Raw genomic sequence first — 18,478 nt, forward strand, 5'->3', positions numbered from 1 at the left:
TTTTATTTCATGGACCCTGGGGAGCCAGTGAAGGTTTTTGAGCACCGTGGTCAGAGCTGTGTATTGGTTTCTTTTTTGTTTTGTTCTGTTTTTTTTTGTTTGTTTGTTTGTTTGTTTTTAGGCAATTGGGGTTAAGTGACTTGCCCAGAGTCACACAGCTAGTAAGTTTCAAGTGTTTGGTCTGAGGCCGGATTTGAACTCAGGTCCTCCTGACTTCAGGGCCAGTGCTGTATCCACTGTGCCACCTAGCTGCCCCCAGACTGTATTGGGCAGCTATTGGGAAGACTACTCAGGTGATATGTGAAAGACAGATGGATTGAGAGGGGGACCGGAAATAGTTACAAGGCTATTATAATAGTTCAGGCAGAAGTGGAAGCCATGGTATTTTCTGACTATAACACACTTATTAAACCCTTAATCTGTGCAGAGTCCTATGCTCAGAACTAGGGGGAAATGTAAAGTTTAAAGAAGGCCTACCTTCATTGAGCTTCTAGCTACTAACATCCCTAACTACAACACATTTTACATAAACCTCAAATGGTTGCAAAGTGCTGTGTTAAATCTAACTGGAAAGGCCATTGATTCATGGTTGGGGGTGGGAGGTAATCCATGAAGGCTGCCTGGAAGAGATGGTATGGGAGTTGAACTGAAGATCAAACCTCTCTCCTGTGGGAAGAACCATGTCTCAAGTGAACAGGGCAGTGATGTCTCATGGTTAAAGCATATCAGTATAGTTAAGCATTAGCTGGCCATCAAATTCACTGGCCTTGCCTTTTCTCGGCTTCCTGGAATAGGTGGGGCTAATTAAATTCCTCACTAAGGTTCTGATTTTTTTTTTCTACTTGAACTTGGAAGGTTCACCTCTTCTCCGGGGTCCTGGCTTCTTGTTGGCCAAATGATATTAACTCCTTGGTTGCTGACCTGGAGCAGAAGCTGCATCAGCTATCACCTTCTGTGTCTTGTCCAAAGTGGGCTGTCTGCAGTAACTGCATAGTGGATAGGAAAGACTCAGGTTCAGATCTCATCTCAGATACTTATGAACTGTGTTATCCTGAGCAAGTCCCTCAGCCTCTCTAGGCCTCAGTTTCCTCATCTGTAAATTGGGTTGAACTAGATGGCCTCTGAGGTCTCCTCTGGTTCTAACAATTGATCAGCCTACAATCTATATTCTCCCTACCTGCATTTCTGAAACAAAATTCTCAATTCTTACTGCCCAGTTTCTTAGTTGCTGCCCCAAAGCCTGAAGAATTTGGTCCTCTAACTTTCCCACCTATTCGCTTTTTCAGCTTAGGGCCTTAGACTAGGGACATCAGAAATGGAAAGGACTCTAAAACATAGAATATTAGGGCTGGAAGGGACCTTAGAAATCTAGGAGTTCTTAACCTGGGGCTCTGAACTTGCTTTTTAAGTATTTTGATAACTGTCTTTCAATATAATTGGTTTCCCTTGTAATCCTATGTGTCTTATTTTATGTATTTAAACACATTCTTCTGAGAAGCCTATAGGCTTCATCAGATTGTCAAGGAGGTCCATGACACAAAAAAGGTTGAGAACTCCTGATCTCGCCCAACTTTCTCATTTACCTGAGGAAAATCTGAGATCCAGAAAGGAGAAGCAAAGGCATTTAGTGAGTTAACAGCAGAACAGGGACAAAAGCTCTGGACTTCTCCATCTCAGCCCAGTGTTCTGGCCACTCAAATATCTATTTCTCCCTCCTGTTTAGGCTGGAAAGGAGAGGAATTTTGGGGTGAGGAGAGCACTAACACCTTTGAGGAAGTTTGGAGGAGAGAATGGAGCAGGAATCATGAAAATCCTCCCATAGGAGCAGGTTCTTGACCTGAGCCTTGGAGGGAGCTAAGAATTCCAAGGGATGAAATTGAGGAAGGGGAGCATTCCAGGCATGAGAGACAGCCTATACATGAAGCATGAAGACAGAAGAATGTCATGTGTGGGGATCAGTAAATGGGCTAATTTGGCTGGAAATTAGGGTGAGGGGGGAGCAGTGTGAAGAAGTCTGGACAGATTGTGAAGGGTATTACGTACCAAACGGAAGCATCTGCATTTTACTGGGGAGTCAAAGAAGGCTTTTGAGCATGTGAATGACGAGGTCAAACTAATGCTTTTGGAAGAGCCATTTTGTAGCTATGTGGATGATAGATTAGAAAGAGGAAAGACTGGAGGCAGAGATACCCATCAGGAGGTTATTGCAGTGGTCCAGGGAAGAGGCAGCTGTATAAATGGAGAAATACAGCTAGATAGGAGAGATGATTGTGTTGCGCCTCTCTCCTTTAGACAATGTGCTACATGGGAGCCTGGCCCTCTCATGAAGGGGGTCCCAAGGTTGGGAAACATAATTCTTCTCCAAGAGACTTGCATTTATTCCTCCAGCAGAATGGGTAGCCGTATGGGCATCCTTAGTCTTGTTCAGTTGTCTCTGACTCTTCCTGATGCCATTTGATACTGGCAAAGATACCGGAATGGTTTGCCATTTCCTTCTCCAGCTCATTTTACAGATGAGAAAACTGAGGCAAACAGGGTTAAGTGACTTACCCAGGATCACACAGCCAATAAGTGTCTGAGATTGGATTTCAACTCAGAAAGATGAGTCTTCATGACTCTAGGCCCAACATTCTATCCACTGTGTTCACCTAGCTGCCCCTTCCATAATCTTACCCAGACACATTTTTTTTACTAAAAGTACATAACTGGTATGGCTAGCATATAGGTTAGGGAAGGGATCAGGACTCCAATATGGTTAAGATTTGGTCTGAGGCTAATTTAGGGGTCTTTCAGGTGTTAAAATAAGTCCATAATGGAAAGACAGAAGTCCCTAAATAGCAGGGTGCTAAGGAGATAAGTTAGTAACAAATAGTCTTCCTGGGAGAGCCAGATCAAAGTCTTCCTAGAAAAGGGGCCTCTCTCCTTTCATTGGACAGGTGAAGGAATATGGGTAGGAAATGTTGCATGCAGTATTCAGATGCAGGCATAGTTCTTATCAGTGGGTCTAACTTAACTATTCTCCTTAGTTACTAAGGGAAGCTCACTATCTTGGTATGTGTTTGGACGGAGCAGTGTATTTGGAAATGAGAATGAGAATAAAAGTCATTAGGTTGGAGCGAGAAGTTTGAGCTTACCCTCTGGACATTAACTAGGAATGATGTGCCCCCTGATCTCATTGAGTTTCTGTGGCTAGGCTGCTACATGGCATGTCCAGGATAAAGAGTCAGTCTGTCTAGATGAGGTAATGTATTTGAAAGCTATAAAGAGTGTCCAGTGCCATCTTGGGGTGGAGGAGAAAATTTAAAACTCAAAATCTTATGGAAGTGAATGTTGAAAACTAAAAATAAATTAATTAATTATGAAGGGGAAAAAAAGAGCACCCAGAGAAGATAGGCACACCGATACATTGTTGGTGGAGCTGTGAAGTGGTACACCATGGAAAGAAAATTTGAAATCATGCAATATAAAGTGACTAAAATATCCATGTCTTTTGAAACAAACTCCATTACTGGGCTTATAGTCTCAAGGACGTCATCAATAAGAAAAAAAAATCCTCATATACTCCAAAATGTTTAAATAGCAGCACTATCTGTGATAGCTAAAAATGGGAACCAAAGCAAATACCCATCGATTGGGGAATGTCGAACAAACTGTGGAACACGGATGTAACGGAATATTTCTGTGCTGTAAGAAATGATGTCTGTGATGAATACAGAAAGGCATGGAAAGATCTATTTAGTCAGATGCAAAGTAAAGTAAGCAAAGCCAAGAAAACAATACACACAGTAACTAAAACAATGTAAATGGAAAGAACAATGACATACCATACTGTCTGTCTGTCTCTCCCCTTCCCCTACTCCTTTTCTCTCTCCCTCTCTCTCCCCCTCCTTCTGTGAAGTTTGGATTCAGTCAAAGGGCTGCACTTGAGGACCTAGAGGGCCACATGTGGCCTCGAGGCTGCAGGTTCCCCACCCCTGACCAAAGTCATTACCTTTCTCTGGCACTCATTATCTGCTGAGTTTGGCTTAGATGACCTCTAATACCTTTCTAATACCAGCAGCCAATGGTGCTGGAGCCAGCTCATACCTGCTGTAGACCTAATTCTTCGATTTTCAGTGTAACATTTACACCTTGGAAATCAGCAAATGCTATAAATCAGGACTTGATTTCTTGTTTTGTCAATTTCTACACTTAAGAATGTGAGGAGAAAATGTTAATAATACAAATTAGATATAAAGTGTGTCATAAGTGTCTAAAGTACATTTCCCCTCTCCTCTCCACCATAACTGGTTGTTAAAACATTCACTAGCACAGCTCTGCTTCAAGCTCAAATTCCTATGACTTGGGGGACTCCTGTGGTGTCTAGGGGTGAGGGGAGTTCTTGAATCTGAGATAAAGGAGAACATTCCCTAGGCCAGGCTGGGAAGGGCTGGGAGAAGGAACACTGTGAAAGGCCTGCCTCCTCTAGGGTGAGGATCACTCGTGAAGGACGTTCATGAACAGGTCAGCCTGAACTGGGGGGAAAGCAAAGGGACTGGCAAGAGAATCCAGTCTTCTCAGGACGCCAGAGATAGGAGGCCTACAGCTGGGCACTGCCCTCCAAGTCCAGAGGGTTTCTGAGGAAAATGGCCCTCTGGAGCCAGTGCATCACTGGATTCTGTCTGTGAAGCTGGCTTGGACAGCCCACGTGCTGGAGTGCTCCTGGAGCTGAGGGGAGGGAACTTCCACCTAAGTCTTAGGCACATAAAATATAAGAGCTAGAAGGGTCTCTGAGGCTTCAAGAAGTCCAACCTATTTTACTGAGTCATAATGAAATAACATATTTCTATAGCTTACAGTCACAAGATACACAGATGCTTCCTAACTCTGCCACCACAGGCAGGTTGCTTTCTGTCTCTGTGCCTCAGTTTCTCCACTTGTAAAAAGGATAGAGAAACAAGGAAAACTTGTAAAAAAAAAATACTTCTAAGAACAACAGCTAAAACTTATGTAGCACTCTAAGGTTTGCAAAGTACCTTACCTAAAAGCTACCTATCTCACAGAGGGTGATTTTAGGAAAGTGCTTTATATTCCTTTAAAGTGCTTAAAAAAACAGCCAGACTTATTCAGCAAAAATTTTGTGAATATCTACTATGTGTAGGGCACTCAGGAGAAGACGGAGATTGATAAAATAGCCCTTCCCCTCCTGGGGCTCACAGTCTAACATGAGAGATAAAACATATACACAGATAATTAGAACACAAGGTAGAATGTAAGAAAGGGCACAAGAGAGAGATTGAAAGGTAATGGAAATTCAGAAAAGGGAAAGATCGGTGTGGCCTGGGAGGATCTCAGGAAGGCTTTCTGGAAGAAACCACTTTTGAGCTGAGCCTGGAAAAATTGGATTCAGCAGAAATGGTGGTTGGGGAGAAGGGGGACATTCCAGGCAGATGTAATTGGGTGAGCAGAGATGTGTCTTCTTTGTGTCACATAGCTATTACCTCATTTTATAATCACTCCCAATTCTATGGTTTGGGGCTTTTGGCGGGGGGGGTTGGAACCCATGATTCAGTTCCTCTAGAGATCTCCCAATGTGGAGATCCCAACCCCCAATACAGATTGACAGCACCTATGTGATTTATACTCTTAGAGGGAGTTGCCCAGGACATTGCAAGGTTAAGAGACTTTCCCACAGTCACACAATGAGTACTTGTCAGGGATAAGACTTCAGCCCAGGTTTATTTCGCCTCCAAGGCCAGTCTTTCATCCAGGGGCATATAACTGTTTCTCTTGATGCTCTAGGTTTGACAAAGTCCTTTCATCCCAAGAGGTATGTGGCATATTTACAGAAAGGAAGTGCTTGGCCCGGTGTCACACAGTGAAGAACACAATGTCCTGTAGTTAAGATTTAACCCAAGAGTCTTCCAACTCCAAATTCAGAGCTCTGTCCACTCTACCATAGAGAACAGCCTGACATGAATCATGGCAGCCAAGGAAAGCCTAGAAGCTATAGCCCATATGGGGCAACTGAGAGTGCTTAAGGACCCCCACCTGGGACAGGGCATTTGCTTTTATCTACACGACTAGCCTTTGTTTTGCATGTTACCTCTGCATTTGTACACTCTTTTTCTCCTCTCAAGTAAACCCCGAGAAACACTTGTGATACAGACAAAAGGTTCTTAACTTTTTCTGTGATACGGACCCCTTTGGCAATCTAGTGAAACCTATGGAACCCCTTCTCAGAATCACGATTCTAAGTGCACACAAAAAATACTTATTATAAAAGAAACCAATTCTATGGAAATAGAGTCATCAAAATATATTTTAAAAGGAAAAAAGAGTCCATGAGCCTCAGGTTACCGTGGTCTAGATCCCCTGGAGACAGGGGTTAGAAGGTAAAGAGGTACCAGACTGTGCACTGAATTGTGCTGGCAGCTTCAGAAGGAGGAAAGGTAATTACTGACCAGGTGTGGGTGACTTTCAGAGCTGGAGGTATAATATGCTGGGGCCAGCTCGACCCTGATTGTTAAATTTTGTGTGAGCATTGACACCTCAAAAATCAGCAGATGCCACCAATCGGGGCTTGGTTTATTATTCTGTTGATTGTCTAGACTTGAGAAAGTGATGGAGAAAATGTTAATAATGCAAATTAAACATAAATTGTGACATGGCATACCCCTGCTCCAAGCCTAGCATCCAGGGAGGACAGGGGTTGAGGGCTTGATTTAGTATTCCGGGATCACAGAAACCTAGAGATTAGAGAAAAATGAAAGCCCCAGGATCCAGTGCAAAGGCCCCCTAGACAATAACTATAATAACTCCTATTTCTAAAGCCTCTGAAAGTTGACCGAATGTTTTCCTCACTGCGACCCTGTGAGGTCAGCTGTGTAAAGCATCAACACCTCCATTTTGCAGATGGAAAAACTGAGGAGCCTGTGCCCCAGGGCAGTTGGATCAAATGATAGAAAAAGAGTTGAGGCAGAATGGTATTGGCCTTGAATTCAAATCCTTGCTCTAGTACTTACTCCCAGTGTGGCCCTCTCCAGGCCTCAGCTTTCTCTTCTACAAAGTGAGAAAGTTGGTCTACTCTAGATGACTGCTGTCAGTCAACAAGCATTTATGAAGTACCTACTATGCGCTGGGCACCCTGTTAAGGGCTGAAATGTCTTTCGGTTCTGGAGCTGTGCTCTGATCCGTGTATGATCCCATGATCTCAGGGACCTGCAAAGTCTAATTAAGCCCAGCGCTGGATCTCACACAAAGCTGGTAATAGATGTAAATTGACTGAGAAAAAGAAAGACAGTCGGAGATAAGGCTCTTAACCTTTTTTGTGTTGTGGACCCCTAAGACGTCTGGTGAGACTTGGCACTTTACTACTGTTGTTGTTTGGCTGTTTTCAGTCCTGTCCGAGTTTTCTTAACTCTATCTGGGGTTTTTCTGGCAAAGAAACTGGAAGTTTGCCATTTCCTTCTCCAGCTCATTTTACAGATGAGGAAACTGAGGCAAACAGGGTGAAGTGACTTGCCTAGGGTGACCCAGCTGCTAAGTGTCTGAGACCAGATTTGAACTCCTGAAGATGAGTCTTCCTGACTCCTTGGCCTGGCACTCCATCCACTGCTGCCCCTAGCTGCTAATACTGTTGCCTAAATTCTTAATCGAAGAAAATGCTACATTTCAGTTAAAGGTTAGTGAAAATCAAGATGGAATTTTTTCCCATCCAAATTCACAGTCTCTCTGAAATCTATTCATGGACCTCTTTAAGAGCCCCCTGATCTAGTCTAATACCCTTATTGTACAGTGGAAGAATCTAAGACCCAGGTAAGAAAAGGATTTTCTTAAGGTCACATAACCTTTAAGTGGTAGAATTCAGGATTTGAACCCAGGACCTGTGATTCCTATGACTTTCCATTATATGATACTTCTTTGGAAGCTGAAGGAGCCAGGAGAGGGGTTAGAATGCCCAAGGTCAGAGATGGGGGTAGGGAGGAGATTTGAGGGCAGGTTTCCCAGGTGAGGTTAGACTGGAATGAAGGTTAGGAGTCCCCTAAGCAGTAGTGGCCAAACCTGTCCAAGGTGGGGCTGTGGTTCCTTTGGTTCAGATCAGAAGCCTGGGCTCCCTTCCCCAGCCTCTGTTTGCATCTGTCTGTTTTCGCTCTGTTTCTTTGGGAAGAAGGGTGGGTTAGAGTTAGGATAAGCAGTCCAAGCCCTGGAGGTGGGGGTGGAGCTGGGGCTGGGGCTGGGAAACACTTGTCAGTTCCCGCAGTGATGGGATGGCTCTGAAGTCTGGGAGGGCCTAAGAACGGGGTGGTCAGGGCAGCTAGGGACCCTTACCATCATCATTCCAAATAAACTAACCGGCCGAGCAGCCCTGGCCATTCAACAACTAATGCTCTCATTCTACTGGGATTTGTGGTTTACAAATCACTTGCTTTAGGACAGCCCCAGAGGCAGAGCAGTGCAGGGATTAAGGATCAGGGCCTGGGTCTTCTCCCCCTACTAGACTTCTGAACTCCCTGAAAATTGGGCCCAGATCATGTCTTATTTAACTTTTAAATCTCCCCACAGTAGGTCCTTAAATGCTCATTGAATGATAACTTTACAATAAAATAGAAACTTCTAATCCTGGCCTTAACCCAAAGCCCTGCACCATTTGCCTTCAAACTACCTTGATTATACCTCACTTCCCTTTATTCCAGTTGGACCAGATGACTCTCTGTGACCTGGAGTCTGTCCTGCCCTCTCCTGATGCCAGTCATTCTCACGGACTGTCTGTCTCTTAGGTCTAGAACCATTCCCCGCATTCCTCCATCTCCACCTGTTAAAAGCCTTCTCTTCCTTCAAAGGTCAGCTTTTGTGATACATTGAGGAGAAAAAGAAAAAAAAAAGCAGTGTGATTCAGGAATCGGCCTACGTGGCCTTAGTTTACTTCTCTGGGCCTCAGTTTCTGTGATCTCTCCCCCTCCCCCCCACAAAGTGCTCTTCTCTTCTCAGCTTGTCTTTGCCCACCATCCCACCCTGTCCTGTGTCATACTTCCCAGTGTGCCTACTGAACAGATTGCAAACTCCTTGAGGGCAGGGTCTACCATTGGCCTATCATTTAGCATGTGTTTAATCAGCGTTTGCTCAGCTGAACTGAACTGAAGGACTTCAGCATTCTGGGGGTGCATGACTTCATCGATGTGAGTGCTTGGACCCCACCCAACCTTAGTAGACAAGCCCCTTGAGCTCCTAAGTCCAAAAACCATTCATCATCATGAGTCGACTTGCTCCCTGTTAATGCTGTCTCCAGGCTTCAGCAGGCTTGTCCTCTGGCACTAGTGACACTCTTGTGATGCCCTTTCAGCTTGGTGTAGGACCTCTCAGAGCACGCAGAGCCCGGGCTCACCCCAGCCTCCATGATAAGATATCAGTGGAGGCCATTTCTGCGCTCTCTGGGAAAAATCCTATGTTGGTGCTTGTTTCACCTCGCCCTGGAACTCAAGCTTGGACACTCCCTAGCTGTATGACACTGACTAGACTGGAGCTATTTCCGTATCTGAAAAATGAGGTTAATTATAATGGTATTTCTTATCTTACAGAGTTTAGTGGGAGTAGTCCTTTATAAATCTTAAAGTATTATAAACATGGAACCTGGTGTTATGTTTTGTGATATGATATGAACAGGGAGGGAAGGGAGTAAGCATTCATATAGCACCGACTAGGTGCCAAACACTTTACAAATATTATTTCATTTGATCCCCACAAAAGCCCTGAGATAGGTGCCGTTATTATCCTCATTTTATAGTTGAGGAAACCGAGGCAAACAGGTTCAGTGACTTGTCCAGGATCACATAGCTAGTAAGTGTCTGGGGTTGCATTTGAACTCATGTCTTCCTAACTCCAGGCCCAGAACTCTATCCACCAAGCTATATAGCTGCCCATCAAAATAGCTAATATATGATATAACGTGATACGATATGTCATATATTATACCATATCACATTATATATTGTTATGTTGTATCATATCTTGTCATAGTATATATCATATCAAATTATATTATGATATGAATTGTTGGAGGGCACACCCAAGGCAAGGAGACCAAAAATGGAATATTACCTAAAATGAGTGGCATAGTGGAATGAGGGCTGGCCTTGGAGGCAGAGAGACCCAGATTCAAGTCCTGCTTCTGACTCATGCCGACCATGGACATCATCACTTAACTTTTCAATGCCTCGGACACTTCTCTAAGACTGAAAGTTACAGATGAGTTGAGTGTCTCAACTATTTGCTTGCCTCCTTCCACTGAAGAAATGTCCACACTGGGAGTTCCCACACATAGCTGTGATTACAATTGCAGATGAAAGGTAGTAGGTAGGTAGATAGATAGATGGATGGATGGATGGATGGATGGATGGAGAGGTCTCAAAGTTCTGAGATGCCCAACCTCCCTGCAACCTCACATATACACCCCTCAGCACACATACACATACACCACACACACACTCACACACAGGCTTTTCTTTCCTCTCACCAGAGAGTAGCCAGGAGACCATCTGGGGACCCTGGAAGGACAGAGGCCAATTGTCCCCAGAGCTCATGACTGTCCTCTTCCTGGGACCCTTGACTCAAGGGTCTCATAAGAGGGAGCCGGCTCTAAGTCATTAGCAGTGACAGAGGCTTGGGCTATGGGATCTGATCTCTCTGATCTGGCAGGAGCCTGTTGGCTGAGGCCCTGTATTTCCTCCTTTCCTCTCTTCCTGAAAGGGAAGTTGTGAAAGGGGGGTAGGGAAGTCCCCATTTCAAGGCTGAGAATGGAAACCAGAGCTGTCAGACACACAAACTGACCCTTCATCCATGGTGTTTCTGCCTCTCGAGATGCTCTTTCTAAAAACCATGGTGACTGAGGGCAGGGTGACTGAGGAGTGGAACAACATGAGAGACAAAGTCCAGGACTTGGGCTACCTCTGCACTATGGGGGAGACACAGTGCCTGCTCACACTTAGGAAGCCCCTATACTATAGGGAAGACACAGCATCCTTCTTTCATGGAGCCCCTGCACTGGGGTCAGGAGACATAGTTCCTGCTCATCTTTGGGGAGGTCCTGCATTGTGGGGGAGCCATAACACCTATCCTTAGAGAATCCTTCTATTGTGGAGGAGACCTAGCGCCTGTCCTCAGGGAGCCCCTGTGCTATGGGGAAGATATACCCTTGGAGACTCCCTGGTCTTCAGAGACAAATGCCCTTGCCATCAGATCAGAGAGGAACATAAGACTGCAAAGGGGCCAATCATCAGGTCAGCTGATAGCAACAGCGGCATCTCCCTGGTCTGTAGAGCTTGAGGATTTACATATGTTCTCAGAAGCTTTTAAGGTAGGTGGTACATTATTATTTTTTTTTCCATTTTAGAGGTAAAAAACTTGAGGTTCTAAGATGGGAAATGACCTACCCATATTCACATAGCTAGAAAGTCACAGAGTCAGGATTTGAACCCAGGTCTTCTGACTCCTGGTTAACCACATCCTTCTACCCCTGCCTAGATACGGAAAGGATCTTCTTCTTGCCTCAGTCCTTGATCAATGTGATCAAGGAGAGGGAAGGAGACAGAGGCAAAGAGAGAGCAAGGAAGTCTCTGTTCCTTCAGCCCAGAGATGCTTTGAACCAGATGGGGTAGGAAGAACTCCTCTGGTCCCCACCACCATCAGCACCTTTTTTTTTTTTTAATAGTTCTTCTATTTAATCTCAGGAAAACAAAGGCTGGTTTGTCTTAGAAATTAGTCCAACTTGCCTATACATCTCCTTCAGTGGATGAGGATCTAGCTTTTGAGACAAAGAACACAGAAACAGATTCCACCAAGACACATAGTGACCATGAATGGGCATCTCTGAACTTCATCCTGAAGGAATCTAGTTTGTATGAGTCATCACTCCAAGCCTGCACTCTCCAGTGATTATCTCCACTCTCATGGGGAATTTGGGCTTGTCTTTTCTGATGCTGTCTACAGAGACCAGGGACACCACACACACACACACACACACACACACACACACACACACACACATACACACACACACACTTCCTTCTTTCTCCTCAGTCATTCCTTGGGACCAATCTTCCAAACATGGTTAGACCCTATTTCATGTCATATGCCCCTCTTTGGGCATAGAGTAGAAAGAACACTGGATTTTTATAGACAGAAGCCCAAAGTCCAAACCCTCTCTGTCCCATTTATTAACTCTGTGACTTTGGATGTCACTTAACTTCTCTTCAAATGAGGAGGTTAGACTAGGTCATCTCTAAAGTCCCTTCTACCTTTTAAATCCTATACTTTGTTAGTCAAAAACAATATCATAAGTCCATGAGACATGCATTGCAACTGGATTTATTATAAGAGAAAGGCGCATGCATGTGGGAACTCCCTATACTAAGGAGCCCAGAAATGGAGGAAAGGGGAAGTCATAGGGGAGGGGAAAAGAACTAATCCCCTCCCAAAGGGGAAGAGAAATCATGAATAAGTAAAATGGCAAAAGCGGTATTCTTTTCCAAGATATCATGGTCTGCTTATCTGCAAGGGTCCCAGCTGCAGAAACATTTTCTCAGTTTGGTGCAGACTGGCTGGCACCCGTCTTGACTCCCAAGGACATACAGGGAGTACAGGTTGAGGGAAAAAACAAATTGTGTCAACTCAGGGGGGCTTCATCCTTGACACATTCAGGGCCTCCCAAGTACTCCAGGTCCAGTGTTTCTGGAAAATATGGCAACTCAAAAAGACAAGTTCAGGGGACCTTTTAACAACTTTTATGAATGGGAAGGGAGTAAACATTTATATTACACCCACTGTGCATATGGGTGTTCAAGAAGGACCAGCACCTCTGGTATGAGGGCTTGCCAAGCATTTTTCAGGGTCGCTCATTCACCCTTGGCATCCACTTAGCATTCAACTCTTACCTATGGCTCCAAGAAGCTGTAACCTTCCAAGAGGATACACAGCAGCTATGTCCCAGTAAACCATGTTGGCAGATGGGCTAAACCAGGGTAACCAAGGGGGCCATAAACCCATCAGTGAGTTAGGGGGGGTCTACCTCAAGCATGTGAAGACTTCCCCCAGTGGAATGGGCAGATGAGAACAATTTGTTCTAACAGCCACAAAGGTAGCTAAAGCAGGCCCTGTGGAGTACTTAGAGTTTGGTCAGACATCAAAGACACCAAGGTCATCCACTGCTTCCTGGGCCATCACCAGTCATCCTGACTTTTGTCTTGCCACTGGACTTCGATGACTCTGGAAGAGGGAGTGAAGGTGATGACTTTGTGCAACTCTGCCTCACTTAAATCCAATTTATAAAGGAGTGAAGATGTCACCTTGTGATGTCATCGGTCTGCTTCAAAAACAAAGAACAAACAACAACCATGTGCCAGGTTCTGTATTAAGCATTTTACAAATATTATCTCATTTGATGCTGTTATTATTCCCATTTTACAGTTGAGGAAACTGAGGCAAACAGTGATTAGTTAACTTGCTCAGGAACACACAACTTGTTCAGTCATTTTTTAGTCATGTCCAACTCTTCCTGACCCCATTTGGGGTTTTCTTGGCAAAGATACTAGAGTGCTTTGCCATTTCCTTCACTAGTTCATTTTATAGATGGGGAAACCGAGGCAAAAAGGGTTAAATGACTTGCTCAGGCTCACACAGCTAGTAAGTGTCCAAGATTGGATTTTTAAAAATTTTTTTTTAATTAAAAAAAATTTTAGGCAATTGGGGTTAAGTGACTTGCCCAGGGTCACACAGCTAGTAAGTGTCAAGTGTTTGGTCTGCGGCTGGATTTGAACTCAGGTCCTCCTGACTTCAGGACCGGTGCTCTATCCACTGTGCCACCTAGCTGCCCCCCAGATTGGATTTGACCTCAGGACTTTCTGACTCCAAATCTAGCTAGGTTCCACTGTGCCATGCCTGCTCCCTTACTGAACCAATTATCTTGATTTCTTCTAACTAGTCCTTTGCTCTCTTTACCTCTTCTCTCCCTAAAAGGCTCAATGTTCATTACATTAAATTGTAATTTAATGGCACTTTGAAAAAGTCCCCCAAGGCCTGATGGAAATTAATCCTGGCCTGACTGGTCAATTAACCAACAAACATTTATTAAGGTTTAATAACATGCCAGGCACTGTGCTAAGCTATGGGGACACAAAGAAAGACAAAAACTTAGTCCCTGTCCTCAAGAAGCTAACATTTTAATGAGGGAGACAACAAGTAAATAAATACATACAGATGGATATTTTTATTTATTCTGAACTTAACAAACACCAAATAAAATGTACATTTCCTTTTTACAAAGTAAAACAGAAAGAAAATTATACACGCAGACATGAACCTCCCTTAATGATTCCTTTTTAAGTGAATATATTTTCAATACGTAACTTTCAAAAATGCCCTTCTTATCTGTTTCCTCCCCTTCTCTTCTGTGCAATCTAAAAAACAAAATTCTCTTCTTTTTTGGCAACTTTTCACTCACCCTTCTGCCCACCGTCATTAAAAAGAAAAAGAAAACCCTTGTTACACATATGCATAGTAAAACAAAACAATCCCCACTTTGGCTGTGTCTGGAAAATGTGTATTTCATTCTGTCCCCTGAATGCATCTTCCCTCTGTCAAGAGATAGGGAGCATGTGACATCAGTTGTGTTTGGTCATTGCTCTGTTCAGAGTTTTCAAGTCTTTCAAGATGACTTTTCTTTACAATATAGTTATTATTGTATATATCCAAGATGCAGATAGATTAGATGGAAGGTAGCCTTAGAGGGACATATGGTCTGCTCAGGTCACATAACTGATGAATGTGATTTCACCATGGGTCTCAAAGCAGTGTAAAAGGGGTGCACAAAAAGAGATAGTCAATATTCCTTGACTTATCCAGACAATGGTGGGGAGTGATTAGAGGAGGAGGGTAGTACACGTAAGGGTCCATGGTGGTGGTCCTATCCCCTTGTAAGGCAGGGAGGGGATTGATGGATTGATTATATAGGCCACAAATTTCCCCTGGTATCTTTTTACAAGAGGAAGGAAAGGGAAGGAAAGGAAAGGAGAGGAGAGGAGAAAAGGAAGGAAGGAAGGAGGGAAGAAAGGAAGAAAGAAGGGAAGGAAGGAGAAAAAAAGGAAGGAAGGAAGGAAGGAGCATTTATTAGTTTAATATGTGCCAGGCACTGTGCTAAGTACTAGGGATTCAAATACAGAAAAATAAAAGATAGTACCTACCCTCAAGGAGCTTACATTCTAATAGCAGACAACAGTACACAAAAAGGAGCCTAAAAGAGGGAATGGGTGGGGGAATGAAAGCACCTAGCTCAGGTACATGGTTTGGAAGACTGGAAGCCAGGAACATGGCAGGGTGGGAAATGAAGGCCATCCTGGTCCCCTTCATAAAATGGAGGCCCTAGGAGAAACTCACCAATAGGAGAGGAGGGTAGATGTTATTCCAGGTTAAGAAGGCCATAGAGATGACTCTATATTCCAGGGCAAGAAGACTCCAGGTATGGAGGGAAGTCCCAGGGCCAGAAAAGAAATGAAGGACAGCCTGGGTTCCTCTACAAAATGGAAGCTGGAATACTTTGAACACACTCAGACTGACTCTAGCCCACTAAGAATGGTAGAACCACAGTGTTAGCTATGTCTCCAGAAGGGAGGAGTTTGGGTCTTTTGAAGCCATGCACACGCTCTCTGATAGTTTCCTTTGTGAACATATTTGTAACAAGGCCAGTAGGGTTAAGACTGAGATTTGACCATGGCCTCTCTCTGTGGTAAGGAGGGAATCAGGCTGTAGTCTACCATGCAGGCCCAGGCAGCCCTCAGCTTTCAGGTCCCATACCCTTGTATTGCTGGTGGCCTTAACCCACACTTTTAGTTCCTGTGACCAAGACTTCACTGGGATAATTGAGACTGCAGGCTGCAGCCATTGTGGCCTGAATCACTGTAGCAACCATTGTTGCTGTGAACAAACAAGGTGATAGCAACTTGAGATGGGAGTCTCAAGGGACAGTGGCGTAAGAGGAGATACCTTGAGAGTGGTTTTCCCCACATTTGGGAGTTGCTTCATGGGACACTTTAAATTCAAAGTTCCAGAGTCTCAGAGTTTGGGCACCACCAGCCTCTTAGAGGAAGATTCTGCAATCACATCTTAGCTTCTTTAAGAAAGGAAAGGATCACATTGATGGCCCCTGGAGCCAGGCCTTCCAGAGGGCCAGGAGATGTAGAGCTTGCCAATCTTCCCCCAAATGGCTGTGAGCTGCTGGGACAGTGCAGGTCCATGGTAAAGGGAAATGTTTATTGAGCCACCCCAAAAATGGATTAATATCCCAAGGAGTCTGTGGGCTGTGTGGGTACTTAATATGTTTTTTCTATCTGTCCACAGGGTTCTTGTGAACCCTTTGCTCACAACTCTGCCCTTTACATTTTTTGCATTTTCTGTGTGTCTATCCCATACCTAACATGCATTTAGTGCACTGAGTACTCATGCAAGAGTCAGGGATCTGGCGATCCACATTTAAAGAAACCTTTGTGTTTAGGTGTGAATATATATACATATGGCAAGAGAATTAAAAGTGGGCAGGAAGAGCCAGACAGAAAATGATCTTCTTCAGTTAGGCCCCAGGACCTGAGCAGGTACTTGTGTAGGAGGATGAGGTAGGGAACCTGAGCCACAGGTCAGAGCTTATTCTGGGGCCAGGGATCCATTCATTCCCTAGAGAGCGTAATTCATGCTTTGGGCTAACAACAAGGCTGTTACCCCTGAAAAGAAGGGATACATTCCAAGCTTCTCTCCTGCAATCCTCAGAATGCCTCTGTTTCAACTTAGAACATTTGCAGAGAGGGCTGCTCTGTCCTGAATCAAACAGCTTGCCCAGGGCCAGTGGGAAGGGTGACAAGCAGACCAGACAGGGTTTTCCAGGTTGGGAGGAGTGGTGTTTATGAGTGCAGTCACGGCCCAATCCTCTGGACACTTTACATTCTGGTCTGAAATACCAGGGCCAGCTCTGGGACCTTGGTCCTGCATGACCGTTTTCTCCCTCTTTCTACCCAGGTGGTAACGTGACCAGGACATGCACCATCAAAGGATGGACAGACTTGGTCCCAGCTCCCTACCCTATTGCCTGTGGCTCTGATGACAACTCAACAACACCCCGTGATAAGGTAGGTTATGCTGAGCCCTCCTATCAAAATATTCTCCCCATCCTCTTGAAGACTTTGGAATTCTATCTACTTCCTCATCTTATCCCTTAGCCCTAGGGAATGAGGAAACATAATTATTGAGACCCTAAGGGCCAGAAGAGCTGGATTCTAAGTCCCAGCCAACTCTGCCCTATGAGCTCTGGGTGGTTTTAGCTAATTCACTCAACTCCTCTGAGCCTCAGTTTCCTGTCTATAAAACTAGAATAATAATACCCATACTGCTAACCTCATGAGGTTACTGAGAGAATCAAATAAGATAATGTATGCAAAGGTTTTTCTAAACCTTAAAATGCTTTGAAACTATTAGCTATTTGCTCTATTTCAAAGCTAGAGGGAATTGAGACCCAAAGAAAGTAAATGCCTAAACTATGATCACACAATGCATGTCAAAAGTCACATTCAAATACAAGTCCTTCCTGACTCCAAATCCCAAAGAAAGTATTGAATGCTGGTCTTCAGACTATAAATCCATACCATGCTGGTGCCCAGGAATTAGCTCTACTAATGATTTGTAAGGCTAAAAATGATTTGTTAGGCTAAAAAGTTCTATGGAAAACTGACTTCTAATTTTCATTATCTATACCCTAAGCTTTCTGCCCATTGAATAACAGAAGAACTCGCTGCCTGCCTGCCTGCCTGCCTTGCACTTTTGGTTCAGGGAAGAGAATGTCAGCTACTTACCCCTTTCTGGTGTGAAGGAAAAGAAAGTCAAAGGAAAAAGGAAGAATAGTAAGCAGCTTCCTCTTTCCTGACCAACCGCCCCTTCCCAAAAAGCTCATTAGGCCATGGAATTGGGTTGAGTGTGGTAAGGGAGATAACCACAAAAATGCAAAGCTGTCCCTCCTGCCTAGGGAGTGGGGGGTCAGTGTGGTGATGGGAGAGTGTAATTCATGCTTTGGGCTAACAACAAGGCTGTTACCCCTGAAAAGAAGGGACATATTCCAAGCTTCTCTCCTGCAATCCTCAGAATGCCTCTGTTTCAACTTAGAACATTTGCAGAGAGGGCTGCTCTGTCCTGAATCAAACAGCTTGCCCAGGGCCAGTGGGAAGGGTGACAAGCAGACCATACAGGGTTTTCCAGGTTGGGAGGAGGGGTGTTTATGAGTGCCATACCATGCTGGTTCCCAGGAATTAGCTCTATTCAGACAAAGAGCGAGTAAGGATCCTAGCTAGAGGGACAGCCCCAGCCAACCGCCATCTTTTGTCACTGGAAGGTAGAAAAAGAAATGGACTACTTTGTTGCCCTAGAGCAGGCAGGCCTGCATAACCTGTGACCTGCCATTGGATTTCGGGCG

The 18,478-nt window shown here is 44.4% G+C and overlaps 1 protein-coding gene across 1 annotated transcript in view; it reads left to right on the plus strand.

The window, feature by feature from the left end:
- Nucleotides 1–18,478, plus strand: part of VIPR1 (vasoactive intestinal peptide receptor 1) — an 89,695-nt gene that overhangs the window by 53,365 nt on the left and 17,852 nt on the right. Inside the window, exon 4 of the mRNA XM_027836991.1 lies at nucleotides 17,035–17,144. Coding sequence (XP_027692792.1) covers nucleotides 17,035–17,144 — 110 coding nt within the window. The remainder of the gene's footprint in view (nucleotides 1–17,034; nucleotides 17,145–18,478) is intronic.

Source organism: Vombatus ursinus, unplaced genomic scaffold (assembly GCF_900497805.2).
Source record: "Vombatus ursinus unplaced genomic scaffold, bare-nosed wombat genome assembly UNPS02014820.1, whole genome shotgun sequence".
Classification (NCBI taxonomy): domain Eukaryota; kingdom Metazoa; phylum Chordata; class Mammalia; order Diprotodontia; family Vombatidae; genus Vombatus; species Vombatus ursinus.